At 39.8% G+C, this 18,630-nt stretch overlaps 1 protein-coding gene across 4 annotated transcripts in view; it reads right to left on the bottom strand.

The window, feature by feature from the left end:
* The window catches only part of ITPR2 (inositol 1,4,5-trisphosphate receptor type 2), a 519,313-nt gene that overhangs the window by 465,458 nt on the left and 35,225 nt on the right, over nt 1–18,630 (bottom strand). For all 4 annotated transcript variants that reach the window (XM_082352042.1, XM_082352040.1, XM_082352041.1 and 1 more), the window contains exon 2: nt 14,040–14,110. In XM_082352042.1, the coding sequence (XP_082208168.1) occupies nt 14,040–14,110 (71 nt within the window). The remainder of the gene's footprint in view (nt 1–14,039; nt 14,111–18,630) is intronic.

Consider the following 18,630-nt stretch of genomic DNA (forward strand, 5'->3'; position numbering starts at 1 on the left):
GAGCTGAAACTTCTGTGGTTTAGAAAGTGCTAGCTTAAAAAGCATTTTTACGCTACCTATACCTATGATTCCAAGACAGGACACTCTCTAGATGCGCTTATTATCTTCCGGTTCTTCATGGACCTGGAGAGCCTCTGGAAGTTTAATTTTTAACCGGCTCTAAGTTATCCAGAGGAAGATTCACACACACACACACACACACACACCACCACCACCACCACCACCACCACCACCACCAATCACAGTCATATAGCAAAACATTAGAGAAGTAGCAAGACTCCGTGAACTCCTGGGGACACATCACTTTCACTTTCAGGGCATAAATCTCTCTTTGCAGGGGTCCCCAGCTAACAAAGGACAATGAGGCTTCAGAAGAACAAGGTGAGAGGGTAGTGTATGACCAGCTGAGGGTGGATCTCTACTCGGAGGGCTGCTTTGTTCAGTTTTTACCTCTTGTTCTTCAGAAGGCCAAGTTTACAAACTACTTCCAAGCATTTGTAAGACAAACATTGCCACCCGCCAGCACTTCCCTGTATTCTGAAATTGCTGTATTTACCTTGAAAACCACAAAATGTAAACAAGGGCACCTGATCAGAGAAGATCTTTAAACTGCTCATTCACTAAATCAACACCTGGGAAGAAAAGGCAGTTGACTTGGACTTGAACACACAATGTACAAATCAATCTTTTATCTTAGGGGTAGCTTGAATAAGTTAATGATTAGTAAGCTTTATGGAGATGCACGGAGACTTTCATAAACAAAACGTATTAATATATTTAATACTCAAAAGAGTAAAACAAGTAAGGCCCACCTACTGTAAGCTATAGAAGTATAATCTTAATTCACACATACTTTCACTTAAAATAACAAATATGTGTAAGACACTCTCCCTCCCACTGGAGATACTTTATGCTATACAGCATGTGAAAACTGGGGTGACTGACTTTTTAATATGTCTTTTTTAAAATATTTATTTATTTATTTTTGGCTGCGCCAGGTCTTTGTTGCAACACATGGGATCTTCGCTGTGGCATGCAGGATCTTTAGTTGCAGCATGTGGACCCTTAGTTGCAGCATGCGGGATCTAGTTCCCCAACCAGGAATCGAACCCAGGCCCCCTGCATTGGGAGCATGGAGTCTTATCCACTGGACCACCAGGGAAGTCCCTTAATATGTCTTTTAATATGCCTAATACATGACAAAATACGAGAAGATAGGGAAATAGTTTATTTTAAAATAGCTACTATTTAGTGGGAAGCAGCCCCATAGCACAGGAAGATCAGCTCGGTGCTTTGTGTCCACCTAGAGGGGTGGGATAGGGAGGGTGGGAGGGAGACACAAGAGGGAGGAGATATGGGGATATATGTATACATATAGCTGATTCACTTTGTTATGCAGCAGAAACTAAACACACCATTGTAAAGCAATTATACTCCAATAAAGATGTTAAAAAAAAAAGAAAAAATAAAAATAGCTACTATATAATACATTGAAGAGTTTTTGAGTGAGCCATAGTTTTAGTTTTACAGACAGTCCGTGCTTCTTACCACAATGTGTTTCTGAAAACTATATTACAAAAGCAATGCATTTCTCATAGGAAATTCCACTGGAATAATATAACTGGGAATACTTTCCTAGGGAATACAAAGATAATAATGGATATAGCATAGGTAGAAATACTCTAACCCTCCATATATTTAGAAGAACGAACATCCTGTAAAAGTGATTAAAATGTGCTTAGTTGTACTTTCATAAGGATCATTCTTTTCCCCAAAATTACTACTGTATCATGTAAATATCTGAAGACCTCACCAAGGATCCTCCCATGTATGAGGGCCCAGAGAGGCAAAGAGTCCTGAATGGATAAAGTCTTTCTCCATCTTCCCACACAGCTAGACTTAGAAGTTAAAAAAAGTCACAGAAGTGTAGAGTGCGGAGACTTCATTATTTTTCAGTGAAGTCAAGAGATTATTTTTGGGTCAAGTGAACTTCTAACCACCTCAGGGCTATTTTTCCTCTCCGGACTATTCTACCTTGAGTTAGCTAAATTCACCCCTCCTGCCTCAGCCTTTTCCAGAATGCTATATAAATGGAGTCATACGTTGTGCAGCCCTTTGAGACTGGCTTCTTTCACCTAGTATCATGCTTTTGAGATTCATCGGTGTTGTTGGGTGTATCCACGGTTCATTCCTTTTTACTGCAGAGTGGTATTCCGCTGCATGTATCGTTTATCCATTCACCAATTGAAAGATATTTTTTAACTGTTTCCAGTTTTTGCTGTAAACATTGAGGAACAGATCTTTGTGTGAACTTAAGTTTTCATTGCTTTTGGTAAATATTTAAGAGTGAGATTTAGGGCTCATATGGTATGTGTATGTTTAACTTTATAAGAAACTGCCAAACTCTTTTCCAAAATGGCTGTAGCATTTGGTACACCACTGGCAATATATGAGAGTCCTAGTTGATCTGCATCCTTGTCAACGCTTGATATTGTCAGCATTTTTATTTCAGCCATTTTTGTAGAGGTACTTCACTGTGGCTCTTGATATTGTTGTTTTCAGGGAGGCACCTTAAATGTTGGTATTCCCAGGGATTCCATCTAGGGTACTTTTTTCTTCTCACTCTCACAGCTTTAAATTCTATCTACATGCTACTTAAAATTCAAATCTGTGTTTTCCATCTGGATTTCTCTCCTGAGCCTCCAGATTAACATATCCAGAAATCTCTTAGATCTTCTCCTCTGGCAGAAAGGATGCCAGAACCAAGTTCATTACTGTGGTAAACTGCAAACAGCCATAAATTCTTCTCATCCCTGTATGCAGGTCCCTTTGCAGGTGAATTTGCAGGTACTCCCATCAAAAGACAACGTCAGTTTCCCCACTTTTTGCCTCTGAACTTAGCCATATAACATTAGCAAATGTGACACAGAGGTTTGAATAGCACTTGAGCATTGGGGGGTTGCCCTTTCTTGCTGTTCTCATGCTCTCCCTAGGGAAGAATGTGAGCTAGCCTGCCAAATAGTGAGAGACACATGGCCCGGCCACCCCAATCAACAACCTATCCACAGGCAGATACATGAATGAAGCCAACCCAGACCATCCAGCTGCCAACTGACCCCAGATACATGAGCAAGTTCATCAGAGATCAGCCAAGTCAGCTCAGAAGAAAAGAATCCACAAGCAAACCCACAGATCCATGAGTTAAGTAAATGAATGCTCAGAAAGCCACTCAGTTTGGGGGGTTTCGTTACATAATAATACAGAACTAATATAATTACCCTCCCCTATCAAGTAGTTTGTTTTATATTCCGTATCTCAATAAGTGCTACTAATACCTACCACGTTGCCCAAATCTGACACCTGGGGGAATTCTAGGATGCATCCTCTCCCTCACCCCTACTTTCCACCACACTCCCACATACAAGTAGTCATCAATTCCTAATATAGTTAAATATTCTAGCTACTTAGTCCCTTATCATATTCTGAACTTTTTTAACAGTCTCTTAGTTGACATCCCATCCTACATGTTCCATCTCTCCATATAAGAAAACAGTCTTTCAAAATTTCAATTCTGATCACGTCATAGCCCAGCTTAAAAGTCTTCAATTGTGTTCTACTATCTTTGACATAAAAATTAACTGCCTCAGCATACAAGACCATTGGGCATCTGGACTCTCCTCCAAGCTCATCTCTGCCACTCTTCCACATTCTCCTCAGCTTTTAACATTCCTAAAAGCCACAACCACAAATGGGTCATGCTACTCCACACCCCTGTGCCTATTTCTCCCCAACCCTCTCCTTTCCACCGGATTAATAACTGCCCATTCTTCCATAGCTCCAGCTCACCTCCATGCTTCCTCTAAATTCCCAAGGCAATTATAATCCTCTTCTCTTACTTCCACAGCCCTTTGGGACTTAAGACATTATAATTAGTGGTTAAGTGACTGGATTTCAATCAATCCTTTGCTTCTAACTAGTTATATGACCTTGGTCAAGACTTAACTTCATTGTACCTCAATTTCCTCAATAGAATGGGATGTGGCAGAGAATGTTACGCTTCCCTCCACCCTCCAGTATCCATTCTCTTCTTCCTTTAGGTGACAGAACTCCTGAATTCTAGGTAGGCACATGGCCAGCCCACCAACCATCACACTCCTCAGCCTCCTTGCAGCAGATGTAACTACGTGTATGAGTTTCCTGTGGCTGCCGTAACAAATCAGCAAACTTGGTGGCTTAAAACAATGGACATTTATTCTCCTGTAGTTCTCAAAGACCGAAGTCCAAAGTCAAGGTGTCGGCAGGGCCGTGTTCCCTCTGAAGGCTCTAGGAGAGAAACCTCTCTTGCCTCTTCCAGCTTCTGGTGGCTCCTGGTGTTCCTTGGTTTGTGGCCACATAACTCCATTCTCTGTCTCTGTCTTCACAAGGTCTCTCCTCTATGTGTGTGTCTCCCCCTCTTTTGTCTCTTATAAAGTCATTTGTCATTGGATTTGGGGCCCACCTGGGTAATCAAGCGTGATCTCATTTCAAGATCCTTAACTTAACTTACATTTGCAAAGTCTCTTTTTCCTATGAAAGTAACATTCACAGTGTCTAGGTGTTAGGACATGGACTTATCTTTTGGCAGACATCCATTCAACCCAGTATACTACGTGACTATGACATACGAGTAGGAGTAATATATGCAATTCCAGAAGTCCTCCTTAAAGAAGAATCCACTTGCTCTGGATTCCTCTTGCTCCCTTTCTACTGACTGAGAAGTAGTAACTATTGAAGCAACTTTGGAAACCACATGTTGAAGAGAGTAGAGTGGCAAGATGGTTCTGGATTACTCATCTAGGAACTATTAAGTGAAAGAGAAATAAACTTCTATCTTATATAAGCCATTGGTTTTTGTTGTTGTTGTTTTATTTCTGTTACAGCACCTTATCTAGTACATGCAGCTAATAATAATATCTTAATAAAAATACATACCACTTAGGGTTGCATAAGGATTAAATGGATTAATAGAATGTAAAGCATTGCAGACATCACCTGACATATAGTAAGGACTAAATAAATGTCAGTGATTAGCCTCAGTGGTAGCGAGTAGCCCGGGTCACATTTAGTTATCATTGCTTTACTTGTCTATCTCCTGCAGAAGACCAAATTTATTGGGGTAATGGCTTGGCACTTTCATCTCAGTATTGTACTTGAAAAAATACCAAACATTCTGTTACTGTTTAAAAGGGAAATGCAATTTAACTCTGCGTACCAATCATTACCCTAGGAGCTACTTTCATGAAAAGGTGAATACTAGGCCGGAAAAGCCTAGATGTCCCTTCCCTGCAGGCACAAATCTTTCAAGTTACAGGTCAATTGCTATCTTAATTAAGAAGCTTTTCTCATCTCTCAAAACAGGAAATTAAAATCTCCATCCTCCCACCATACCTTTACCACAACTTTTTATTTAGCCCTTATCATTGTCTACCTTGGGTTGCAATTATTTATAAACATGTCTTATCTCCCTCAGTAGATTATAAATTCCTTGAGAGCAGCATTCGTTTCTGATTCATTTGAACCTTAGTAACTAGTTCACACACTGCACTGCGAGTGCAGTTATCACGGAGTTGATAATCAATAAATCTCTACTAAATTTATCAAGATCTTACAGTGTGAAAACACCAGCTTCAAATAAGCCTGCCTCACCACCTACCAGCTGTGTGACCTTGAGCATGTTACTTTACTTCTCTACAGTGTGGTTTCCAAATTTGTAAAATGGGGCTATTAAGAATTAAGTAAGGTAACATGGATAAAGGCCATCAAAAGCACTCAAAGTTAAGAATTCCAATATTTAGGACTCTCTATTCTTAGAAAGAGCCATCTTGGTTATTAAGTTAAAGTGTTCACAGACAAAAGGCATTTATTCAGTGCTTGCAAAAAATTTAGACACATATTTAACTTCATACACAATATTAGAAGGGAGATTTTTACACACAAGCCCCCAGCTCAGGAAAATCGGCCCATGGATACACGATCAGTAAGCAAGGGAGTTGTTCTAACACCACTAAACCACATACAACACAAGTGTTAATTTTCTGCCCATTACTTTTCACTCTTCAAGGAGAAAATTAAACTTCACAAGTCAAAGCCACAAATCAATCAAAGTTCATACAGCACATATATATTTTAGATACTCAATTAATTGTGTGAGGGCAGCCCTAAACAGCAGTTGATGAGATTTCCGAAGTAGTCTTATTTGACCATTCATAACCACAGCAACTCCCCTCCAATAGAGACTAAAGTATTTTAAAGTACCAGCCCTTTTACAATCCTGACTAGCTTCAACAGAAGAAGCAAAGAAGCAAAGCAATCAGTTTTCATTTCATCATTTGGGTCTTCTCTGAAACCTCACTGAAAAGAATAAACTTATTACCCAATTTCCACTGCCACTTAAGAGTTTAATAATAAGCTGTGGAAGGTTCTTAATATGATGACTTACCACAAATACACAGAATCAACACAGCAGTAACATTGAACTGGAGAATTTTAAAGACATTTGTTAATAAATTTTGTAATTTCTGGCTTGGAAATCCACTGCAATTTTCTAAACTTCTCTGAGTAGCAGCAAACCACAAAATGCTACAACCTAAAAGAACTTCACTTAACACATGTAGAAGTTTTCATCTTCTGCCATTCACACTATAGATTTATATGTTGGAATGCACATTTAACACCAATGAGCTGAAATTTAGAGGCCTAGAATATAAAATTGTAATACTATAACAGGTCTATACATTGCTTTCTCATAAATGAAGTAATCAGCTAACAACTATGTTACATGCTGGGTAGTACTAAGACCTCCAAAAAAAGCATGTGACAACAGAACTGAAATTATACTGCCTTTAAGAATTATAATTTTTTTCTAGAAAAACATTCATTTATTAATTCAACAAAAATTAAGTCAGCCCCAATGATACTGAAAACACTGTTCTTGATCTTGGTAATTCAACAGAACACAGTCTTGCCCTCAAACACTTGGCAGTCTTACTGCAGGTCTTTCAACTAAAGAAACGAGCGCAAATTCTGAGCACGCACAGTACTGGGACCGCGTCCTCAGGCCCAAGTTCACTGACACCACAGTGGATCCCAGCCTGTGGGCAGGTTCCAAGCTCAAGCTCCCACATCTCTCCTCTTGTCCTCACGAGGGCTTCCCTGACACTTGAAGAACTTGCTCAGCTGCAAGCAGGAGCAATCCAGATGTCTGTGTGGAAGGGGGTGACAACTCAACCCACAGAGGATGGAAGCTGGCCCCAGCCTTTCCGCCCTTGGGTAGGAGATTCTGAAGCACGTTCCTCCTGGTTTCTCAGAGCACCCTGCAGGACTGAGTTCCAGCTGCCACAGTGGCGGGCCTTATTCACACTTTACTGACTTTCATTCCATCAGGCTGACTCTCCTTCACTCCCTCACTCACGCTTCCCAGGACCACCTCCCAAACTAATTCCCTCCATCCGCATCTTCCTGGGTCAAATGTGTAGATGCTCCAACTAACACAGTCCTAATCTATTTCTCTTCAGATATATCCAATCACACTAGAATAACACATGAAAGGAGAGTGTCACATATATCCCTTTTATCCACTTAAATTTCAAGATGTCATGAGGCTGGGCATTTGAATAAATAACGTGAATGAGAGTTAAGATCGAAAAAGAGAGAGAGAAAGAGGAAGCTTGGCAGGCTAGAACAATGACCAATGCTAAAAAGATGAAAGTAGCCAATTCTCCGCTTGGTTCCAAAATACCAATTATGCAGCACATGAGGAGGGAAACAAGGGTCCAGAGATGCGAATGAAAAAGCCTCAGGAGTTTGGGTTGACTAACAGCTGCAGGTGAGTTAGGGAGTCCTACTCACGACTCTTGGGCTGCAAGTGTGGCATCCAAAAAAGAGGGAGAGTCTCATCAGACTGCACCCAAATGTACTATGTTCAGTTCTTTCTACACCGCTAAGAATTAATTTGACAAACAGGAACCTAACCAGAAACCAAACACAGCAGTGTGATGAAGACTAGAGAAATCACTGAAGAATCTGTAGCTGGCAACAGGTGAAAGAATTTTTTTTAATTAAGACCGTAGAAGAAAAGATCTACAGGAATATAATCGTTCTAAATAAATACTTAAAGCTCCATTGTGTGGAAGAGGGATTAGATGGAATCTATGTGGCTTTACTGGACCAACCGGTAGAATTTACAGGAGGGCATTATTCAATAGACAGTATGGTATAGTGGTTAAAAACAAACAGCTCTGGAGTCAGACAAACTTGTTTTGACTCCCAACTCTACCACTAATAAGCTCAGCGACCTTAAAATGGTTGTATACTTTCTTTATACTGAACTGTCCAACTGCAAAATTGGGATAGCAACAATTTCTACTTTATAGGGTTATTGTGATGACTAAACATTAATGCACAGGAAGCCCTGAGCCCAGTGTAGCATGTATTAAATGCTCGATAAATGTCAGTAATTTCAAATCTGAAACAGTTTCAGTCTTCATCCCAAAAAATTTACACTATCATCAAATCTGAAGAAATACAATAAAGCAATTGTTAAGCTGGTAGAGGAAGTATTTATAATTGGCTCATACCGGAGAACTACTGTGCTAGACAAGACTGACATGTTCAACTACATAAAAAGTCGAAGCTACTACCTAGCTGGATGGCTTTTTCGCAGATGCTTTTAAGTGTATAACCTCCTTGAGTAGAGCCAAAAGGTGAGAGTGCCAGCCTTCAAGACGACTTCCTGGAATTATATGCAGAGAAGGAACTGAGTTAAAGAAATGGTCTTGTCAGTGTTCTCCCAAGTCCCTGATACTCACTACCTGCTTTCGTGTGGCACCGCACAGCAGAGAAAGTCTCTGTTTTAGCTCCTGAAGCATTCTAACTTATTGCTTCAGAATGACTTTTTGCTTTCCAGAAGCAGCCACTTGGTAGGGTTAGCAGATTAGGAAACTAGTCACGTGTCAAATGACCATAGAGTCTCAGAGTTGGAAATTTCAAGACCAAATGGGCCAAGGCTGTGAACTATCTAATCAACCAAGAAAAGGAGCTGTCTCCGCTTCCCTCAGCCCTCCTGGGGAGTGGCCCCCTGGGTCCTGCGTTACTTCTGTGTTTTATCACCCTGATGGTAATAGAAGGACACACAAACCTCCCTTGTTTTGATTTAGATCAGTTTCTCCTCCTAATAGAAAATGCACACGTATTAATACGCACAAACTTTTGGAAAAATCTACACCAGGGTTTTCTAGTGAACAGGGGGAGACGTACGTGCATAAAAGAACTAGGAGGAAAAAAAAGAAAAATGAAAAGAATATAAAGTCAACAAAAACAACTGCTATAATTTAGTGTGCGGGAGGAGGGTTAAATTGCATATCAAAAAACAGGACCAGTGATAAATCGTGTTGATAATATGTGCCCCTGTACAAGGCAAGGAGAAGGGCAGTTAACCTCAGTGCTATTCCTTCTCAAAACCTAAGCCCCACTCTAATCATAACAAAAACATCAGCCAGACCCAAACCAAGGGACATTCTACAAAATACCTGGCCAGTACCCTTAAAAGTATCAAGGTCATAAAAAAAACAAGGAAAGACTAAGAAAGTGTCACAGGCCAGAGGAGACTAAGGAGCCATGATGACTAACGGCACGTGGGATCCTGGATGGGATGAGGATGGGGAAAGGACAATGGAAAACTGGTGACATGCGAAGGAAGCCTGGAATTAAGTCAATAGTAATGTACAAATGGTAATTTCTTGGTATTGACAAATGTACCATGATTATGTAAGACGCTAACATAGGGGAAACTGGATGGAAGGGAAGTCTCTATACTACCTTTACGACTCGTCTTACATCTAACTGTATTCCAGGGACTTCCCTGGTGGTCTAGTGGGTAAGACTGCACACTCCCAATGCAGGGGGCCTAGGTTCGATCCCTGGTCGGGAAACTAGATCCCACATGCGTGCCACAACTAAGACGCCCGCATGCCGCAACTAAGACCCAGCACAGCCACAATAAATAAATTAAATAAATAAATATTTATAAGTAAATAAATAAAAATGTATTCCAAAGTTTAAAGTTCATCTTTAAAAATGAGAGAATATTTGATCATGAAAAGAATTTTGCACTCACTTAAGAGAAAGCCAACTTGCTTCGGTTAATACTATTCCGATTGTGTGGTTTCTACTGAAAATAGCTGTCCATCTGCCAGGTTTTAAATAACCCTTGGGAAGTTGTTTATTTGTTAAAACTTCATTTCCTCTGTTCATATGAGAGGCAGTGTGACACAGGACACAGTCAAAGGAGCACTTCTCGTACAATTTTGTGTATTGAGGATACATGTTAACCTCTTTCGAACTTTGGCTCCTTATTCAAAAAAGTGGGGAACTGTACTAGATTTACTTTTAATTGCCTAGAAGCTCTAAAATTTTATGATTCACTTGAACAAATCATAAAGTGAGTATGAAAGATAAAAATCTTTTCAAATTAATTTCAGAACGTCGTTTGGCTGAGGCAAGAGGAACTGAGGTACAGCTGAACTATAGTTTCTGATACACTACAGTTTCTTCACATTATCTGAAAAGTAACAAGAAAGGAGGGTGCTCTGGAAATTTATAAATATAATAAATATAATAATAATATTTATAAATATAATTTATAAATATTTATTTGTTTTATTTATTTACTGTGGCTGTGCTGGGTCTTAGTTGCGGCATGCGGGCTTCTTAGTTGTGGCATGCATGTGGGATCTAGTTTCTGGACTCCAGAGGAGTCTGGAAATGCAGGAGTGGTGATCTTGGAAGGCAAATCTATGAAAAAGTGATGGCTTTTACAGCCAAAGGGAACAGGAGAAATACACTCAGGAAGAGAAGAGTGAAGCTGCAAAAACACAAGGGATGAGAAAGGATACAGCATTTGGGAAAACAAGGTTTGCTTATGGCTGCCGAGCAGTGTGAAGGTCAGGGCAGAGACAAGCCCATCTCAGGGAATCCTCCTCCGGGGCTCCGTCAGGGTGGGCTTCCAAGAATCAGAGAAGAGTCGGAACTTTAAGATAAAAGGGAACCTTGAATCTCCAACAGGAAAATACCCTCCTTCTCCAGTGATGAGTGGAGTGAGACAAATGGCTTAAACTAGAGGTAGAAAATGAGAGCAAACTAGCAAGGACAATGACCTAAAGTATTAGATTACAGGAAAAGCCAGCCTTCCAGGGGCGGACGGAGCACCTGAGTGATTCATACTTTGAACCAGTGCCCGCTGAATCATATGACACCAAGTATCTGTGTATAATTACCTACTGGGTACAGAGCTGTTACCGCAGAGTTCCCTCAGATACAGTAAAATATCTAAAAGAAAAAAGGCAGCCACAAAACCTGAAGGTTTATCTTTGACAGATTAACCTCCCCTGACTGGCAGAGGAATAAGGTTACCCAAGCTCGTGGCTGTGAAGCGTGATGCACCCCTGGGAACCAAGTTGTCTCACATGATCCCAGGGAAAGTTTGGGTCTCCCACCCACAAGCCTCTAATGGCTATTTTTTTTTTTTTTTTTTTTTTGGATGTCTACTATGGGCAAACCTCTGTGCCTGGGAAACACACAAAAAAATAAATAAATAAAATCCTGCCCTTGAAGAGGTTATAATGCAAGAACAGAGTCAACTATGTTTAAAGGAAATATATTATGCCTTTCTATTATAAGTTAGCTACCATTTGTGTAATGACTTAAAACACTTTTACATTTATTCTCTGGAAAGATGCCAAGCCTCACAAAGCCTTGTGTGGTAAGATTATTCTTGTTTTTATCCAGCCCTGGTCTCACCAGCCAATGACAGATGTCCTCTGAAACGCTAAGTGGTTGGGTGACCTACTTAAGCTGACACAGCCAGAGAAAAGCGCAGTTAAAACCCGAACCCCAAGCTTTTTTCTGTTACAAATGCTGATCTGTTGTCCCAGTTCGCTTTTAAAACTTTGTATCTTTATCTTCCTACAGTTCACAAAGGAGTGTCTGTGGATCTGGATTTGTTTATCACCCTTACTCTGAACTCAATGTGTCTCTTCCACCTGAGGAACAGTGGTTTTCTACAATTTAGGAAGGTTCTCGCCCGTATCTCTTTACATGTTGCCTCATTCTCATGCGCTCCAGCCTCTCCTTCTAGAATTCGATTAGAGGCTGCTGGATCTTCTCAGTCCTTCCTCCACGCTTTTCATGACTTGTTCAGATTTTCCTCTGCACTGCATTCTGGGTAATTTCCTCAGCTCTCTTTTCCATAACACTGTCTCCTCGTCTTTATATAATAGCTAGTTCATGCTGTTTAGAACCTATATGTTCCTTTTCATATTGTCCATTCTTCCATTAGGCTTCTGTAGCCTCTTCTGTCTCTGAAATCATTTCCACACACTTACTGCACAGTGTCTGGCAAGATGTCCCGGAGCACTTCGCGTCTTGTTTGTCACAACTGCTGACCCTCCTTCATGTAGTTCTATTGGGAGTCCATCCTCGGCGGGGACTGTGTATGGTTGAGAACACCTCACGTGCCCAGAACTGGGGGAGTGTCCCCACTGAGCACTCTTACGGGTGCTTCTAATGGGTGGTGTATCTCCCACAGCCTTCTTTCTGCTAATCTCTCCACCTGGGGAGACATCTGGATCACTTATTCAAAGTGACCAATTTCGGGACTTCCCTGGTGGCGCAGTGGTTAAGAATCCACCTGCCAATGCAGGGGACACGGGTTTGAGCCCTGGTCCGGGAAGATCCCACATGCCACGGAGCAACTAAGCCCATGCGCCATAACTACTGAGCCTGCGCTCTAGAGCCCATGAGCCACAACTACTGAGCCCTCACACCACAACTATTGAGCCCGCATGCCACAACTACTGAAGCCCGTGCACCTAGAGCCCGTGCTCTGCAACAAGAGAAGCCACCACAATGAAAAGCCCGCTCACCGCAACGAAGAGTAGCCCCCACTCGCCGCAACTAGAGAAAGCCCACGTGCGGCAACAAAGACCCAACACAGCCAAAAATAAGTAAATTAATTAATTTTTTTTTAAAAAGTGACCAATTTCACTCAAAGGACATTTACTGTCCTCGTCACTCTCTCTACAAGATGAAAATGCAATATTCTTGCATATTCTTATAATAAGAACTGTGTAGAAAGTGCCTATCACAGAAAGTGAAACATGGGAAACATGTACCAAACGTCAGGCATCTCCCTTCCCCAGTGCAGGGAGAGCACATCCTGAGTTGGGTCTGGGGCTCTAGCAAAACCCTTTGACTCTCTCTCCAGATCTGTATCCCTTATTAAACCTGCTTTTCATCATCGTGAGGAGGAATGCTTACACTGTATGTTCAAAATGAATGCTGTTTTTAAATTATTATTATTATAAGTATACATAAACTATGAAATTGATTTGCACAAGCTCTTAATTACTGGTTTTAGTTGTCTATGATTCTCTGCAAGTTCCATTAATCCTTCTCTTGTAACAGTCATAATCAGTCTCCTACTATGAACGATTTCTCAGTTGACAGTATGATGCTGTCTCTAAAATTATACCGACAAGGGAGTTCTAAGACAATTGTTAGTTATTATATACCAGCCAAAGTGACATTTTAAAAGCTAAGCTAACACATCAGCGTCACCATCCTGGAGATTTTACAAAGATAAATTAAAGAGCTGATAATGAAACACTAACATTTATAGTACAACTGTCACGGAAATATATAAATACATATCATTCGGCTGTATTTACTGGTTTGAAAAGTGGCCTCTCACAGTTAATTACCAAGATTTCCTTTCAACACACAGACTATTGTCCAGCAAAACAAAACTTGAAACTATTCTCTCAGTATCAACCCTTCAACGTATAAAAGAAGAAAAATGATGGGGATATTTTTGAAAGAATTTTCAGTGGACATATTTCTATTTGAAAGTTTCACGCTGAATAAAGTGCTAACATTCCTTATTTTAAGACACAAAAGTACCCCCAGTTAGATCACATAATATAAAGTAAGCATCTCTTTCTTACCTCGGAACTTCTTGGGAGGGTTGGCGAGGTCCCCCGCCTCTGGGTGCACCACACATCTGTCATCCACTAGCCTGGAAGGAAAAGCATGTTCACATGTTGACATCGTCATATTCACAAAGCGCTGACTGCACGTGGATACCGCATAAATATTTACAGAGTGTTAATACCATTCTTCACTCAGAAATGTTTGAAGAGTCATGGATTTGTAAAAAGATTTGGTTACAAGAACATGAATTAAAGCAGGGTTTATGAAATACAAAATTAAGAAGCATTGTTAAGTGGTAGGAAACTGGTTAGAGAAATCATGATATAGACAAACACCATAGAGCTAGTTACAATTCTATTTTTTAAATGCACTGGCCTACAAAACATGTATAATATATTGTGAAAATAAGTGGGAACCAATCAGTAAGATATTGTATACATTTAAACACACACACACACACACACACCCCTCTACACAGACACACATGATGAGGACTGGAACAGAGACACCAAAACATTAACAGTGGTCAGACTGCCCGTAGTTTTTATGTTCTTGTGTGTGTGCGTGTGTGTTTTGTTTTGTTTTGTTTTGTTTTTATAAGGAATGTGTAAGCTAATGAGATCAGGCTTACAGAATGACCACACAGTGGGGGGTAAAAGGCACTCATCCTGTGTTCAACTCTGGCTCGGTCACTTCCCAGCCAGGTGACTTGGGGCCTCCTTCTTTAGAGCTGCCAAACAAGGATAAGAGTACCCACCCCACAGCATTGTTAGGAGGATTAAGTGATTTAATATCTGTAAAGTACCTAGTACAGTTTCTGGCATAGAGTAAGCCCTTATACAAGTGCTTAATAGATAAATAAAATTAGGGACCTTCCCTGCCTTATTCCTCACCATACTGTCTGCCTCTAGAAAGGTGCCTACCACATAGTGAGTACTCAGCAAACATTACTCAAATGAATAAAGTACCCTTCTAGTTACAAAAACATGCCCCTATTAAAATATTCATGAGAAGCCAATTTCTAGGACAATTCCAAGGGAAGCTCAATCTCTGACCTGAGAGCCAGGAGGCGTGAATCTCCTGCTCAGAGTAATATCTAACTAGCAAAAGACTCGCTAATGTTCATTTTTTCCATTGACTAAGTGATGGAAGTAACTGGGGTTTTCTCCAGAATATTGTGACAATGCATGTGAATTAGTTCCAAATTTGTGAGCTCATCTGAAGAGAGATGGCCCAGTTGTGACTTTGTTTTTTTTAAAAAAACATATTAATCAGACTCACTAGTATGCATTAACTCCAGCACAAAGTAAACCCCGATTCGTGACCAACTGTCCCCTTGAACTAGGATGATTAAACAAATCAGGGTGAAACTTTTGGTTCTTGGTTTATCTGGTTACAAAAGCAGACACTTCCTAAATCACTGGATTTTTCTGAGATTCAATTTCCACAAAACAAAAATGCTAATTTGATCAAGCAATACGGTTCTTTCTTTGATTTTTTTAATATACTTCATTCACACTGGTTTACTAAAATGTGGTTTTACAAGAGCTGCCAAGCATGCAAGAAATTCCTTTTAAGAGTCTCTAAAATTGTTTTCTTAGAAACAGGAAGTCACATTGGGTCAAGAGAAAGCAAACCCAAACCTCTACAATATCTGACTTCAGGCTGTAACACTGAAGGTGAAAGGCTCAGAGTCTTGAGAATGTCACAACGTAATATTTAAATTTTTAAAAATGCTGTGAGGGAAAGGTCAGCTTTTCTAATTAGTTAGGACAAGTTAAGAATTCAAAACATAATAATCAAAAAAAAACACATAGTCTCATTTAGAGCACATAAAAATTATATCAAAAGCAGCATGGGTATTTTACTTATTCTTAGTGCCTGCCAATCCCACAGAAATGCAGGCTCCCCTAGAATGCCCCGAAGAGTCCTCACCTGCATGGGCTAGCCACCAAGAGGAATGGGAAAAACTAAAGCCATCAATCAGGTCACACTGCATTTACGTAAACATTTATGCCTATCCTCAGATATCTGATAGCCCAGATAAAAACACAGCCATTAAGAGTGACTTCAGTTCTAAGAATTTGTCCTATCCCTTATAAACAAAGGTCTGCGAAAATTACAAAGAAAGTCGTCTCATCATGCAGACTTAAAGAACTGGAGCTGAGTTTAGAGAGAATGGAAGAAAGGGAAGGTTAGGATTAAATGGATGAGAAAAGAAACAAGGAGTGTGAATCTGTTATAAAGACATACATGATCACTGATGCTAAATGCTAAACAGGATTTTACTGCACAACTTCTACAATATCTACAAGGGTATCTTCTTGAATACCTCCAGGGCCAGGGTATTCACCACTTACCCTCTTTCTGCCAGTACTAATATTAGAAATCTGTTGTATAGGTCTTTATCCCATCCCAGTACTTACATTTTCTTATGACCGCTTGCTTAATTGCCTGATTTTCCAATAAATTGCAACTCCATGAAGTCAGAAACTAAATCCAACTTGTTTACCATTATATCCTTGGCATCTACTAGAATGAGTTATAGTAGCCACGTAATAAACATTTGTTAAATAAATCAATGAAAAAATGAGACTTGCTTTCCCAAATATCTTTCCCTTTTTGATCTCAGTTCTTTCTTCTGGAACTACATAGACTAAGTTTTCTTTTTCTGGAATGAACAGGACTATTTCTCTCCAGTTCTTCCTCATATGGATATTTACCAAGGAGCTCAACATCCTTTCATACACCCAAGTGTCAACATCCCCCTTAAATGTGATCCTGGAAGCTATTCACATGAGTTCAGATGTGCCCCCAACAAGTGCAGGGTTCAGGGGACCGTTACCTCCTTCTTTCTGACACTAAGCTTACAGTTATGCAACCTAAGATTGCAGTAGCTTCTGTGGAAGTCAAGCCCACCTCTGACATTCATTGGGCTTATAGCTAAACAATTCCAGGGTTTTTTCGTGTGTACTGCTGATAAGCCAGGTTTTCCCATCCACCACTGGGGCAGTTAACTTTTACAACTTAGGAATAAGAATTTACGATTGAATAGGGACAAATATAAAGATCGACCTTTGGCCTAAGAACAGAAATCCTCTGAAAACCACCTATTCCATCCCTAAGTCATTTAAATACCCTCTCATGATTACTGCCCATTTTTCTCACTGATAAACAGTGTTTCCCAAATTCGGCTCATTGGCTGAATCATATATATATAGGAGGTAATAATAATAAGTTTCTTTGGTCCAGATCTAACAAACCAAAATTTCTGGGGATAAGGTCTAAGAATCTGTATTTTTTAAAGGCTCTCCAAACTTTCTTGAATGGATTAGGAGTACCTGCTCTCCCAGAGTACCCGAGGCTCTCCTCTATAAGACAACTTATCACACTCCGTCAAGATTTCTTATATAAGCATATTTCACTAGCACCAAAAATTATAAGTTCCAAGAGAGTCAGTGCATTTCTGTTCTGCTCACCATAATATGCCCAAGTATAAGTATTAGGCCTCAAACATGGAAGACACTAAATAATTATTAATTGAGTGAATGACTGAGTCACTTTTTGAATAAGTGAGTAAATCAATCATGTTATTTTTGGTAGATCACAAAAACATTAAAAAAAAACTGGAACTAACAAATGGTTACCTAATAGTAGATGGAAGAAAGGGTAGGAAATATTCCCCATCCAGACATGTCTCAGAAAGTTATCAAAAATGTCAAATCCTGAGAAGGGCCAAGATAGCCTGCTCTAAATAACAATATCTTATATAGCACCTTTCAACCCAATCTATCAGTGCACTTAAATGGGCTAAATTAAATGCAGCTAATGGGCTGCATTTATTTTCCCCTGTCTGAATCAGCAACTAAGCCAAACAGGCAATTCTAGCGATAGCTTAAAATTCTCAATCTGTCACTGAAACTCAACTAACATAAAATCTGTTTTCCTTCTTATCTATCTTTTCTTCATAAGGTCATAGCTGTAAATTATTTGGTCACTGCAATTGACAAGAAAAAAATCATTCAACAATTAGACCTTCCAAGGTATCTATAAGGAGATTTCATTAGCTCCTTTGAAGATTTCATACATAAATATAAATCAAAAATATATGTGAATCAAATTTTAACTGGACAGATATGCCCCCTAGAGAAATCTTGCAAATGTGCATATGGAGACATGTACAAGAGTGATAGCAAACACTGGAAAAACCCAAATGTCCATCAGTAATAGTAGCATGGATAAATAAATTATGACAAATGAATAATTTCATACAAAAGATAACTATTTTTTAATAGATAGCTAGTGGGAAGTAGCCGCAGAGCACAGGGAGATCAGCGCAGTGCTTTGTGTCCCCCTAGAAAGGTGGGAGGGAGACGCAAGAGGGTGGGGATATGGGGATATATGTATATGTATAGCTGATTCACTTTGCTGTACAGCAGAAACTAACACAACATTGTAAAGCAATTATACTCCAATTTTTTTTTAATTTTAAAAATTTACTTCTCTAAACATATGGTTATCATGCTTTGTACACAACAGCACATTTACTAGATAATACTCATTCCAGAATCACTGTCCAAACCAAACAAATAAATGGGGGTATAT

This window comes from Balaenoptera borealis (genome assembly GCF_965194805.1).
Source record: "Balaenoptera borealis genome assembly, chromosome: 13".
Lineage (NCBI taxonomy): Eukaryota > Metazoa > Chordata > Mammalia > Artiodactyla > Balaenopteridae > Balaenoptera > Balaenoptera borealis.